Genomic DNA, 14,270 nt, shown 5'->3' on the forward strand with positions numbered 1-14,270 from the left:
CGTCAATTGTCCAAGGATAATCCCATCTAAACCTTGTGTAATGTTTTCTCAACTAGAGCTTTTTAATTTGTCAAAAAATATACACCTTATATCTAGGAATGGAGGGAGTATTAGAATAGTGTCAGATGACTAGTTATTACTACTAGTTAATTTAAAATTTTGATAATCCGTAACACTTAGCAACTCTAACAGTAAAAACGTCAAAGGTGATGCATTAGACCAGTAGATGACAGTTCCTAATGCAATAACAAAACAAAAAAATAATACACTATATTGAGAGGTATTAAGAGTATTCCAAAAATTCAGCCATGCAGGCACAAAATATTGGTGAAAGAAACGGCCAAAACGATCAAGACAATACAGAACATGCTCACAGCAAGCTACATCTGCCGTCTTGGTATAAGTTGCGTTCTACTCGCTATACCTCTACAAGTTGCATCAAGACACAGCACACGCCACCGCTCCAGTACTAATATGGATACAATCCACCCAGAGCCAGAATCTCGTCAATAGTCTGTAGATACTACCGCTGGTATGCAAACGTATATTTCTATATCTGGTAGAGCTGTTCTGGCCATTTTGGGAAAGCTCGTTTGAACAAGCTCATGCATACGGTATCATGCTGCTGAACGCTGGTGTTGAACAAGCATTTCATAGAACCTGGTGCCAAGGATAAAATGAGTACAGGCACAGATGCAAGCGAACAAACACATCGGCAGGGTCAGAAAACATACCATGAGTGCCGACAGTCTCTTTGATCCGGCCACGTCGACCATGTTTGGACCACAACTCAACAGGCTGCAAAATTTTGCGTGTTGATATCACTCAACATGAATTTTGAATATAATATAGCAATGTAACACAGGAACACTTACCTTAAACCATCTGACGTCTTCAGGATTGTGAAACATGTACCGGACGATTGCTTTAAGTTTTGAGACTCTCTGGGGATACCTGCAGAAGTTGTGAAATGAGCCAGCATGTATTAGATGAAATCGACATAAGAACAATTCAAGGGGTAAGAAAAATATACTGCCAAGCTTACCCAGTCAAAACAATTTTCTTGAGAATGACCTGATCAGGATCCACAGTTTTCAGTGAACCTACAGCAGCAACGGCAGGTTGCTCCCCATCTCTGTTCTTCAAGACAATCAGAGAAGCCGGTGGGAAGGAAATTGGAGCATAGACAGAGGCAATAGAAAACCGCCCATGATGTAGAAATCTCTCCATCTTGTGCTTATTGCAATTGATGTTGTCAGATGAAAACAGTGGCCTAGAAAAGGGTCAAAACTAATTGATGAGATATTTCTCTGGGTATAAAGAGCAATATTATACTATACAAAAAAATGGACATTTAATATTCTCATTAGTATTGGCTGAACTTTCATTACCTTGCGGTAAACTGCCGGAACCCAACATGGAAAATAAGAGTCTCCTTACTTCTGATAGGAGCTTCATAGGAGTCGTGCTTCTTTATGCTGAAATAAATAGCAAGTGCCAATAAAGCCCAGTGTAAGGGCATTCTAGTATTATAGTCTTGAAAAACAAGAAAATGTGCATGACGTGTACAATAAGACAACAATCAACAAAAGACAATAATCAACACAAAGCTAGTGCAGGTTTGCTGGCTTGTAATTATTAAGTTAGTACTAACGTCATATACAAGTCCAGCTTAGCAGCCTACCGAGTCCATATTTGAGACCAGATTTGAGTCCAGATTCACAAGTAATATAAGGGTACGAGTGTCCTGAGAACCAAAACGCAATTACTCGCGGACTTATCTACATTAAACAACCTCCAAATCATACTGAATCATCTATAACTGGTTGGGCTGAAGTTGCATTTTAACCATTCAACATGGCAGTGATTCATATAAGCACACTGCTACAGGACTCATCAGTAAAGATTAATCCGCAACTTAGTATACGTACTTACAGAAAATAGGACCACATTGCTTTGTCAGTAGAAAGAAAATACCTGAAATGTAGAACTGAAATTTTTGACTCATGTTGAAGAAGCCCAGAAACAACCACAGGTGATCTCCTAGATGGATCACAAAGTTTGGACGCAACATCTGTAGGAACATTTTTCACATGAAGCATAACATATGATCCTATTCGAGCACAATCCTTTGAGCTTCCTTCATCGAGCTCAGCAGTTTTAGCAAGGACAAGCTTCTGTGTTCGTGTGAAGTTATCAAATGCAAATATTCTTGCGTATTCAGGTGGCAAAGATTCCTGAGGTCCACAAAGTAGAGAGACAACCATGTCACACGAAATGCACAAGGTTATCTATCAAAGTTGTGCTAACCAGTAATAGTAAAATCATGCGCACCTTAGGATCCCAGGATGATGTCCTAAATGATTTTAGTCCTCTGTATTTTGCAAAACGTTTTCTCGCCGGTACATCTAAGGGTGTCTCCACCTCATCAGGAAATTCTGAAACAGTATATAAGATTTGCATGTCATATTGAAGATCACATAAGGTATAGTGCTAGTACTGAACCTGGAGCTAGAAGTTGTGACCAAATAGGCATCAACTGGAACAGTTAAAACTACACACTTATCCTGGGGGATCGATCCCTCCAAGGAGTCATGACACAGAAACAACTATTCTGATAAGAACCGTGGTGTTAGCAGTTCCAAGCTCATGTTCTGATCCAAAATATTTTTAAAATGGCCCATGTTTATCTTGAGAAAATTTCACAGAAACGCAGCTTTTGGGGCAGAGGTAATGTGAAGCCATTAATTTCCACTTCACATAATGAGAAACTTTTTATTGCGATGGGTTAAAAACACAGTTCTGTCACCTTCCAATAAATATGATGGAATGCACATGGGACTCACTTCCAGCCCACATGTCAGGCACACTAGCAAGTGAATCTTGTGTCACTCTCCCTCTGAAAGTAATAATCAACAAGAGGTCACATGTACCAACTAGAGGGTACTTGCAATGCTCCGGTTATCAATCAGAAGAGGAATTTAACACCTAGTTATTCTGGGATCCACATCACAACCTCACTCTCTTGAATACACATACGTACACCACGTTGGTATGTCAAACATTATTGGATAAAGCACTAGGTAACCAAGAACTACATACTGCATGCAGTTGCAAACTACGAATAAGCTAGTAACATCTTGCATGCATCAAGTTCTAAAGATGCGTGTCAAGGCATGTAGCCACGCAGGAGGCAGCAGAGGCATACAATATCACAGATTTGCGGCGGTTAAGTTCCAGCAACAACTTGCACATGAGTCACTACGAAACAACCACATCCTCAATAAAGAGTAGATGAGCTGCATTGCCGGGACTACACAGATATTAAGGCAATACACACAACCTTCAGCAGCTCTACCAGGTGAACCTGGGGGCTGACTCAAAAAGCTTCATCTCGCATCTCCAGGTAATGAAGAATGGCGGTCTCGGCACATCAAGAACGCCTCGCTCAAGCACAACATCCGATCCAACTGTGCCGTGTACAAAAGTGCTGGCAGTGGCACTTGCAAATGGTGATTGCCGCGACAGCTATTATCGCTCTGGTTTCTGAACCACGGCTAGGTGGTGTAAACTCATGCATGGAGTAGCACAAGGGACCATTAGTGGTAGTATTTGAGCGATCACAACAATGAATTTTAAAATAGTGGCCGCATTACCATTGCCCCAAAAGTTTTGGTTACACAAAATATGCTCTTAGTCTTGTGATCGTCTTGTGATCTTTTGCAAGAAACCCAGAACAGCCATAACTTTTCAAAAGTAATTAATAACACACCAACGATAGGGTGAAACCCCAAAACAACCATTAACTTTTCAAAAGTAATTAATAACACACCAAGGATAGAGTGATAAAAGGAAACTTAATGAACTTCTAATTCATGTTGTCATTCTCATACCAAGAGATCTATGGTGGAACAATTCTTCATGTTACAAATTAGGACAGAACATACCATTCAAAACATGCAGTGTCCCCATAAATAACTAAAAAAATAAAAATACTACAATCTGATTCTCCTAAATAGAATTTTACCAGGTTATTATGAGTACTGACCAGTCTGAGGCCCATTCTGATTAATTCACATTACTTAATTTTTGTAGTGGGCAACACAATACTCCAAAAATATTTTACTACAAGAATTGGTAAGCCCAGATAATATTTTACTTCATGTCATCATGAGTCGATGGTTATTATTTAATTGAAACTTAAGAAGGATTTAACATATTATCTGGGCCAGTATTGGAAGGATTCGGTCTACAGTTTCCTACATATTGATCGCAACAGGAATCAACTGGAAACATGTGCCAACAGTCCAATAGAAAAAAAGGAACCGGTTTTAGACCCTGCATAAGGTGTGATTGGCAAAAGAATCTTTAACACTTCATGGCAATTGAAAACCCATACCTTCATCGTCAGCATTAGATTCTTTGATTTTCTTAATCTCTGCCTCTATCTGCTCTTTGGTCAGATTTTCATCATCCTGAAAACGCACAAGGGATACATTTACTTTTTAAGAATGTTTTTAATTCAAAGTGTGACCATATGCCTACAAAACAGAAGAAGGAATCCACAGAGCAGAAGAAGAGAATAATTTCAAAAGGCCAAAAAGGCACACTTCACAATTTACAGAGCAGCACAGAAGAGCAACAGCAGTACCCCAAAAGATCTCCCTCCATACAAGCAATTAATGTACTACTATACTTTTAGGTATACTGGAAACTTTTGGGAATTATTTAAAATTTTCTATTAAATAATATAAAATTGAATTAATTTAAAAAAAGTGTAGATTTGAATCCCTTACTGAAAAAAAAAATGCAATGACAGATGTCAAGGAAGATTTGCACCTGTGATGGCCTATCTATATCCACGCATATATCAAAATGTTAACCTGTATTGATTATTGAGTCCCAACCAGATCCAGATGGGGTGGGAAATATCAGTCCAGATCAGCCCTACTGGGAATATAGTGCTCTCAGTAGGGATATTGGAGTTCTATGCTAAATCGTTCTTAGTAGTATCCCTATCTTCCTATTTTGTGCATTGTGCAATTGATTTAAACAAAAACATGGCAAACAAAATGTGGAGAACTAAAAACAACATAAGCATTACAAAAGCAAGAGTTTTATTGGCATGTTCAAGTTAGATCAGTACAAGACTGATTCCAAGAAGCACCAAGTAACAATCTGATTCCCGGTGAACAGATCAAGACTCTGAACTGTATAACATCATCAGATCGAAGACAAGTATAAGGTAACTTACTCCCATCTCAGTGCCCCCAATAGTTTCTTGATCAAATTTCTCCGTGAAGTGAGAAGCTGCATCTACATCTGAACTATCACTGTCATGCTCTGAGTGATCTTTCTCATCAATTACCATTCCAGCACCATCTGGGTTGTCGTCCTCAGAATCATCTCCTTCATCATCTGTATCATCAACAATCCAAGCAGCCTGCCAGTAACATTGGTATGCTATTTTTCAATTAAATAATTACGAGTAATATAAACAGTAAATGTTAAATCTTCAATAGCCCTGTGAACCTGATATTCTGAAGTGCCTCGGGGAAGTTTCCTCTTTACAACTTTCCTCTGTTTATTGCTTTCGTAGGCTTCCTCCATCTCAGCTTCCGTTGGCCAAGTCTAATCAAATGTAAATAATACTGCAAGTTAGCACTTAAAATATTTGACTTTTGACTCGTACTGGAAAAGAAAATAATGATGTTGAAGATAAAGAGGAAACTCTCGATTTGATGTGTTATGCAAAGTGAGAGAAATGAGTTCAGTCCCGAGAATATACATGCATGGTAAGTGTGAAATGAATAATAGAAAGATAAGCCCATGTTGAAGGAACATATTTTAAGTTCGCTATGCTTAATCATATACACTACCTACTGAAACATGTCCTGCACTTGTTGAAGGAACATATTTTAAGACCCGTGTTCGTAACAAACAAAATTAAAGCTCATATACATGAGGCAACAACGCATCCAATACAGAACAGTAGGCTTATGTGCCAAGAATCCCATGTAAAGACACTATTGACCAACCCAAAAAAGGAACAACTCACTGTCATGCATGATTAAAACTGGAAGCGACTGTACAATAGAAATTAAGGACTATATTCAAGTTCTGAAAAAATAACTATTCATTGGTATTAGAACATTAGGTATACATTAGTAGTAGAAAATATAATTATTTATTTCCTTTTCAACACCAAAAGTGAAAGAACATTGAAAAATAATTTATCAAATTCATCTATCAATTAAGCTAGATCTGGGTAATTATCACCTGCTCTCCTGCAAGAGGATCTGGGATATTTTCAACAAGTAAGGGTTCCTGATTCAAGGGGTCTGGAACAAAGGTGTCAACAATCTGAAACAGCCAAACATGAGACATTACAGAAGTGTGAGTAAAAAAAAACATGTAAGATGGGGGGAAAAAATCTTATAAGTGAGAAGTAATTGGTTCCCCAACACAGAACTATTTGCACTGGAAGTTTCTCTACCATAATATATCTAAAACTGTTAAATTCATTTTCTAAAGCTGTGCATTTATCCTATATAACGAACCTGAATCTGATTATCATCCGAATCCATTACATCAGAATTTTTCCTCTCACTAATAGGAAATGGATCCTTCAGGACATCAATTTGCCCTAATTGAAAATCACCAGCGCCTGACACATGGACCTTTGATGGAGCAGGTGTTAGAAATAGAAACAGATAAGACCACCAATGAAAAAATAGAACAAAGATCACCTACAAGCTGATTCACCGAAAGATTGTGGGTCCGTAAATATCCAGACACAAGCAAGGTACACAGTCCCATACTTCCGCCAGGTTTTATGCAGGCCTGAAAGAAAAATCTTAAGTTAGCATCATCAATTACCAAACGAAAAAAAGAAGCCTAGTGCACAGAAACTTTGCAAGAAGCCAAGAACAAAAATTGCTTTACTGTACAGGTAGTAAACTTGGACGATATCGAAGTCTGATTTTGCAATAATACATGGGAAGCTTTGATGGCAACTCTAATTTAAAGTCTTTTTGCCACTGACTTGATTTGAGTCGTTTGTGTAAAAATTTAGTGGGAATGTAGTTAGTTAGTCTAGAACTTGCACGAACAGTTACATCCATGAGCTGTAATTTCTTATTTGTTAAGACTGCGACTAAATAATTTAAAATCAAAGCCAATGTAACAAATCACAACCTAAGTTTGTTAAATTTTGAACTAGAGCATAATCCAGCAGCACTATTGAGTAAGATAACCAAGACGAGTATGTGTTTGTGTGCTTAATTCCAAGTGTTCCAACAGAACCATGTTTGCTATCAACATAAGTATCTCCATTCTCCAAACGAACTGTTAAGATGGGAAAGAGATACAAAGTGTAGGAAGTCATTACAACCTCATCAGACATAACATAAGGTCTCTGATTTCTCCAATGGGGTGACGAAAGGTGTTGCTCCTTGAAAAGCCGCATGAACTGGATAATTTAAGTCAACAACAAAGAATTAGGCACATAGAATAGATAAAAGGAAAGGTTGTCATGATTTGCTATTTTAAAGACCAAACAGAAGACAAATCACCGTATGCAAATCCTCCTTAGTTTCTGCTGGATAGAACTTGGAATCTTCAGGCAACTCTGGAGAAACGAAAGAAACTACTGCTTTCTTCAATTCCTGCCTAGTTTTGGTATCTGATGGAAGATCCTGATGAAATTAAAAAAAGAATTAAACTGACAATTATCAGATAATCACAAGATAGCATCTTGAGTGAGAAAAACTCGTGATGGCAAACTTACTCGAATGAGAACAGCTGTACTAGGTAAGCCCATGGCTCGAAAAACAGATAAGCATTGTTCTCCAAACTCATCAATCGGACTGCTTGAGTCGCTGCTGTATAATGAATTTGCTGACACTACGAACGCTAACAAATCAGCAACCTAGGTAGGAAAATACAATTTGCATGTTCCAATTAGAGTTACGAAATTTGGAAGAAACAAAATTATGTGAGTTCAGTTAAAGAGCAATACTTTTGCCAGTTCCATGCATGAAACAAGATCGCCATATGGTGCTTGCAGTACCTTCACAAATCATGAATACTAAACGATGAAGTTGACTAAATAAATTTAATTAATGGAAAAACAACATACTAACAAATTAAAACAAGTATATTTATATAGAAAACCAAAGTGAACACCTAGAACACGGGATTGAGAACTATGTGCAGTCAGTTATGGTTCAAACATCTACAACGAAGTGATGCAATAACAGCCACAAAGTAGAATGGTTGGAAATAAATGTTTGCACTATGTCCTGGAATCTTTAGTACTTTATACTATTGAACTAACCGTGGTTCGAAGTTTATAGGTGGGAGAGGCAACAGTACTGGATGTCAGCTTCTCATCTCCTGCTGCATTCGTGAGTAGATCTTCCGCAAGTGGTCTAACATTTGCAGATGAGGAAAGACCACAAAGAACCTGCAATAATCAGAGATTACCTTATGTCTAGTGTGTGACAGCAAGAAACAACAAAAGTAACCACCATCGTAGGACAGAGAGGGCAAAGCCCAAGAATACTAACAATGACACGGGGTGCACTTGAGGACCCACTTGATGTCCGCTTCTCCTTCAGCAAGGCAGCACGTTTCTGATCACGGATCTGCGACCAAGGTAAGCATTTCAGGCAATAGGATAAGAATGGCAAACACTGATAATAATGGTCAGACTCTTTAAACATCAAATCAACGAAGCACACCACAAACATAGTGAACAGAACAAGTTGTCAAATAAGATACTAAGGGTGCGTTTGGTTGGGATTTTAGAACCAACTTCTGCTTTACCACCACGGAATCCCAACCAAACGATGTTTTTAAAACCAGATTCTTGAAACGCAGCAGATTTTCCTACGTCCAAATTTGTGAGCCGCAGCCAGGCGAGACCAGCTTCCATCGCAGTGACTTCTCATATTTGAAGAAAATTACCCACTGCCATCCCATAAGTCGTACTGTTTCTCTGTTTTCTTTTCCGAATCAGATCGAAGTCCATGCCCTGTGCTCGTCAGGGGAGAGAAAGACAGGCTAGGTGCTAGGATTCCGTCGCTCCCGCGCCGCCCCTTGGCCTGCTCGCCGGCGGCAAGCCGCTCGTTTGGCTGTCCCTTCTCCGCTTGTTCTTCCGCCCCGACCCGCCTCACCAGCGCCAAGCCAGCGCTGATGCCTACGCTGACCCCCACCCGTCCTTGCTCAGCGCGCACGCCGACCCCGACCTCCGACCCTAAGCAGTCTGTGCTGCACACCTCAAGCCAAATCTTGCCTGATGCAGGAAGTATAGTTGTAATTACAGCTTTGTAGGCCTTTCCGCCGCCCCTCTGACCTTCGTCCTCAGAACTACTTCACTCCTCCCCGGGGTTCTTCTCTGTGGCGGAGATGGAGGTGTTACTGAGCATGATTGTGGTGCTGGCACTGATCTTGGAAGCCATCTGCCCAGACATGGTCGGTGCGAGCCATCTACAGGAAGCCATCAAGGCAGCAGGGAGAAGCAAAGCATGCGTCTGCACTGGGCGCCGCAGCAGGACGTGCTTCGGCACGAGTCGTCACCGAGGGTGTGCCGACATAGGGCAGGGATTGATGTGGTAGCTGGCATGGCCTACAACCCTCTGCTTGGAGCCATGAAAGGTGTTCCACTGCTGGAGAATAGATGTCATGGAACGGATACGTATTACGGCAAGCCGACAAGGTGCAGATCGCTATTTTTTTAATATTTGATAATGTGAAGAATTTATTTTGATTCTCACGTCTTGATTCCAAGAGTGTATTCTGTATATCAAGCGAACCAGAAGAAACACCAACACATAATATTTCTTTTTTAGATTAGCACCAGCCAACTAAAGGGCTTTAAAACCTGCTGCCTCATAAACAATTTAAATTGAGTTGTCCCCATGCACAGGCATTAAGAGAACATGGACTTATACCAGAGGCCACACCTAAGCACAAGGAGTATGTTAAACATGAAAGCTTTATGCCTAAGATGATATAGCTTGTGCTCCGGAGACTAAGGTTGAGGTCTTGGTCTAACTTACGGCCACGATTTCAGCTTTGCAGAGTTGGAGACCAGCTGGAATGAAGAGCAGCCAGAGCTTATATATTGCAGGTATGTTGATACTGTCAACATGCATGAGTCTTGTAACTTATCAGTTTCTAGAAAATTGCATTTTTGGTTAGTTGAACGTCTGGAGAAACCATGACAGAATTATGTTGACTTGGGATAAGCTTAATTTGCAAAGTTGAAAGTATCTCCAGTTTGTTACCGGTCCATCGCGGACATAGCAGCTAGCTATAGCAGAAAAGGGGACAGTTAGGTAGATAAGCAAGAAATCTGACCGCTTTGCTCCGCTGGACGCGCGCGTTACGGGCGCCCTTGACGGCGGCTCGGTGGCTGCCCTCCGGCTTCCCGCTCCTCTTATCTGCAGAAACAACATCCAGGCCACCAGTGAGTTGTGGAGTTTTACACGAAAGGGCGGAAAGGGATGGATAAAAGGAAACGGGGGAGGAGCGAAGAGTTTGAAGGTAGCTAGGTAATAGTGTACCGATCTTGTGCGAATGGCGGGATGCCTTGGAGGCGAAGCGGGTCTTGTGCGGCTTGTTCACCTGCGAGCGCGCGCCGCCCATCTTGGCGGGGCAGGTGTGCTAGCGCGTGGGGCTCCTGTGGTGAGAAGAAGCTGGGGTCGGGGATCGTCTTCCTGCCAGCTTGGAACAGGACAGATACGGTGCTGCGGCTGCGCTAGTTAATGGCGGTGCGAGTGTCGGCTGTGAGCCGAGGTTGAGGGAGCCGGTGTCGTCGAGGAAGGTGGCGGGCGCGATGCTGCTTCTTGCAGCTCTCGGCTGGCGGCGGCGGCAAAGTCGGGGGTTCGCGCCTGTGCTGTGCGTGTGAAGCAGTAGGAGAAGAGTTAGGGTTGACAGATTTTAGGAGGAGGTGGGCGTGCGGTATAGAATGGGCTTTTCGCCTTTTGGGCTGCTCCGCTAGGTCGCTAGGATTTCAGGTTGTTCTGGCCCCATAGGGTCAGCCAGTAAGTGGGTACGTTAGCGGCGGCCCACCAAATGCACACTTGTGTCCGCTACGTTTTTTTTTCCAAGCAACCCATCAAGGGGGTCGATTTTCATTAGGGAAGCGCTAGGAATCCCTCGGAGGCACCAAGTCCTTCCAGCCTCCTGCTTCACAGACCAACACGTGTTCACTTTTAGGCTAAATCCTGATTTTCGTCGCAGTAAAAAAAAGTCCGCTTTTGCTTCATTGAAGCAAAAAAACGGTTCACTAAGGGAAAAACAGAAAAGACCACTTGAACACAAATCTAACTGGAGACCGGGTTTTTGCTTCGTCGCCACAAAAAAATACCCACTTTTGCTTCATTGAAGCAGAAAACGGTTCGCCTAGAAATAAAAAAGAAAAGACTCGCCGGAGACCTCGTAGCAAAGAAATTATACTAAAGCAGCAAAACCACATATCATTTGTAGCACAAAATATATACAATTGTAGAATTGTGAATTACTCCTTCCTGGCGCACTGTCGGCAACATTCCAACTCCGACTGGCAGCACCATCATTTTATTTTCTTCTTGCAGCAGCGCCACTGATAGTGGTAGCACCGTACTTCGCTGTAGCACGATACTTCGCCAGAGACCTCCTTTATAGCAACGATGCCCGCCAATGACAGCACCACTGCTTAACTCCTTGCAGCACTGATAACCGCCGTTTATAGCACCGCCGACCGCCATTGGTAGCACACGCAGCCACCATTTGCAGCATCGTCCGTCGATGTTGATAGCACACGCGGCTGGAGTTGGTAGCACATGTAGCCACAATTTGCAGCACCAGCAACCGCCGTTGGTAGCGCTAGCAGCAACCAGCTGTAGCCCTTGGCGCTCGCAAAATGGTGTCATCATCCTAGCAACCATGGCTAGACCCCATGAAGCCTCGCTTCTTCCTCCATTGTGGCAAAATTATAGAATATTTGCAGCAAAACAAATATAGTATTGTAGCATCGTCAACTACTCTCGACGCACCGCCGACAACATCCCTACTCCGGCTAGCAGCGCCATCAGTTGCTTCTTGCAGCGCCGTCAGTTGCTTCTTGCAGCACCGCCACTAATGGTTGGTAGCACTGTCGGTGAGCTTTTGGAGCACATCCGCTGACTTTTTGGCATCATCTCCGCTGACGGATTGCAACACCGCCACTGACATTTTATAGCTCTATCGCCTACCATTTGCAGCATCTCCACTCTTTGTGTGCAGCTCCGCGTGGCAGCCTTTGCAGCTCCGTTCGCCTGGGCGTAGCCAGTGGAAGTGGAGGCATGGACGGGAACGGATGCGGCGCTGGACGGCGTCGGTCAACCGCGTGCGCCCTGGGTGGAGCCCCGCCTTGCTGCCCATGAACCCCCGTGCTGCTCGTGCGGGAAGGCTCCCATGCCGGCCTCCTCTGCCCCAGTGCCCCGGCCGCTCCATGGTGGCAGAAAAAAACGAAAGAGCGTGAGGGTGTGGCGGGAGAAGAGCGTGGGGCCCGGGACAGCGGCCGGTAGGAAGCGGCTCGCCAGGATCAACCCACCATCAAATCCAGCAACCTCGCCGCGATCGAATCCCACCGGCGGCGCGGTGAGGCTGGAGGAAGCGGCGACGTCGGAGGAGGAGCATGGCGGGGGCGGGCGCGGGAGCGTCGGCGCAGGAGGTAACCGGGGCAGGCGCGCCGGCGGAGGAGGCCGTCCTTTGGAGGCGGATAGAGGCGGCGGCCGTCGCGGTGGACGGAGGCTGCGTCGCGCGGAATAGGGACCTGCGGTCCTCGTGGAGAAGGAGGCGGCGCGCTCCGGCGCCGGGAAGGGTACTGACGTACGGTCATGCGCTCCATCGAGACCGCCGTCGCGGGGCCGAGGCGGCGGCGCCCTCCATCGAGGCCGCCGTCCCGAGGCCGGAGGCGGAGGCGCCCTCAATCGAGGCCGCTCGTCGCGGGGGCCGGAGGCTGCGGCAGGCTACCTCGAGGCCGACCGGCGAGTGCTCTCCCATGGCTTGGCGTACTGGAGGTCGTGGGAGTAGGATTAGTTTGTGGATGGATTTTTGGGCCCACGCGAGGAAGGGAACCGCCGCAGGTTCACACGATTGGGAGTCCATCCAACGACCCAGTACCCGGAGGTTGCGAGCGCTCCAACCTCCGAAGGAAATAGATCATTTCCCTTTTCATTACCAAAAAAGATGACGAAAACATGGCCAGATAGCCCAGTACCATCCAGGTGGTAAAAAAGAAAAGGAAAAAGGAGAGAGGGAGGGGTGCAGCCTACCGCTAGCGTTTCAGAATTAGTAGACAGAACTAAGTAGCACTTGTGCTAAGTGGGCGTCCATCTTAACCCTTTTATACCCACCAGCGTCGTCGGGTAAAGAACAGCCAGCGACCAACGCTTCCTCGGGCTAGTACGTAGACATCCCATTCATTCCCCTTGACTAGTGAAAGAGCATGAATTATGCAATCAAGTTTCTCATTGTACAAGCTAGCAGCAAGATCTGATGAGGACATCCCATCTCTTGATACAACCGTTCTACCTACAGCCACACAAATACAAGGACCAATCACTCGAGCTCGTGCCAAACAACTTAACTATCAGGTACTTTCGTTTCTTGGAACTATTCCTCACATACATGAGAATATGATGCTGCCTAAATCAGATATGTTTGTTACTCTTAGGAATGATGGACCAAGCATGGATGAGGAGGACAAGCATTGGAGCATGATCACGCATGGAGGAGATGGCAGCAAGCGTTTGAGGATTGAAGATGACACCGCAAGTGGAGATTTCAGAACTTTGAAGCCACCATAAGAAGAGATGAAGACATGGACGAAATATAGAGTTTCCTACTTCATAATTTCCTCCATAGCATGTTATGGTGTTGCGTCACCTTTAGTTTTGGGCCAGGCCCATGTCATTTTCGCAGGAATTAAGTCAGCCACTTTTTAGAGTCTGTATTGAAGGGGGAAAGGCCTTCTAGGGTTTGGTTCGACCACCATACGTATGGTTGACCGAAACCCCACCTTTTCCTCCTTTAAATACCCCCACAGCCGTCACGTTTAGACTCGGATTTTGATTAGATTAAAAGTTAGCCATCGCTGCAACTCTCGTGTACTTCTTTTGAGGCCAACGCCCATAACAAGACCGACTATTCGGAATCCCGCCTTTTTCAATAAAGCTTTCATCTTTCATCCGCAATATTTTGATTGCATCATTAGTTCTTACTTGTTCTCGATTTCA

General features: G+C 43.8%; 1 protein-coding gene across 1 annotated transcript; it reads right to left on the reverse strand.

The window, feature by feature from the left end:
• Positions 1–250: 250 nt before the first annotated feature.
• On the reverse strand, positions 251–10,937 carry LOC127318337 (uncharacterized). Its single transcript, XM_051348807.2, has 21 exons — positions 10,572–10,937; positions 10,366–10,448; positions 8,571–8,648; positions 8,339–8,467; positions 8,021–8,071; positions 7,790–7,930; positions 7,575–7,697; positions 7,394–7,471; positions 6,754–6,843; positions 6,561–6,680; positions 6,280–6,363; positions 5,533–5,631; positions 5,255–5,443; positions 4,400–4,475; positions 2,335–2,438; positions 1,978–2,237; positions 1,392–1,478; positions 1,046–1,273; positions 876–954; positions 735–798; positions 251–660 (listed from the first exon to the last, which is right to left on the reverse strand). Exons 1-21 carry the CDS (start codon positions 10,651–10,653, stop codon positions 551–553), a joined length of 2,355 nt encoding a protein of 784 aa, XP_051204767.1. The 5' UTR covers positions 10,654–10,937; the 3' UTR covers positions 251–550.
• Between the last annotated feature and the right edge of the window lie 3,333 nt (positions 10,938–14,270).

Source organism: Lolium perenne, chromosome 3 (genome assembly GCF_019359855.2).
Source record: "Lolium perenne isolate Kyuss_39 chromosome 3, Kyuss_2.0, whole genome shotgun sequence".
NCBI lineage: Eukaryota > Viridiplantae > Streptophyta > Magnoliopsida > Poales > Poaceae > Lolium > Lolium perenne.

Bases quoted from the DNA above. Each gene is read 5' to 3' on its own strand.
- LOC127318337 (XM_051348807.2), bottom strand. From the start codon at position 10,653: ATGGGCGGCGCGCGCTCGCAGGTGAACAAGCCGCACAAGACCCGCTTC. The intron at 10,449-10,571 runs GTACACTATTAC...TTGTTTCTGCAG, and splicing joins CCGCCATTCGCACAAGATCG to ATAAGAGGAGCGGGAAGCCG. The intron at 7,698-7,789 runs GTAAGTTTGCCA...TAATTTCATCAG, and splicing joins GTACAGCTGTTCTCATTCGA to GATCTTCCATCAGATACCAA.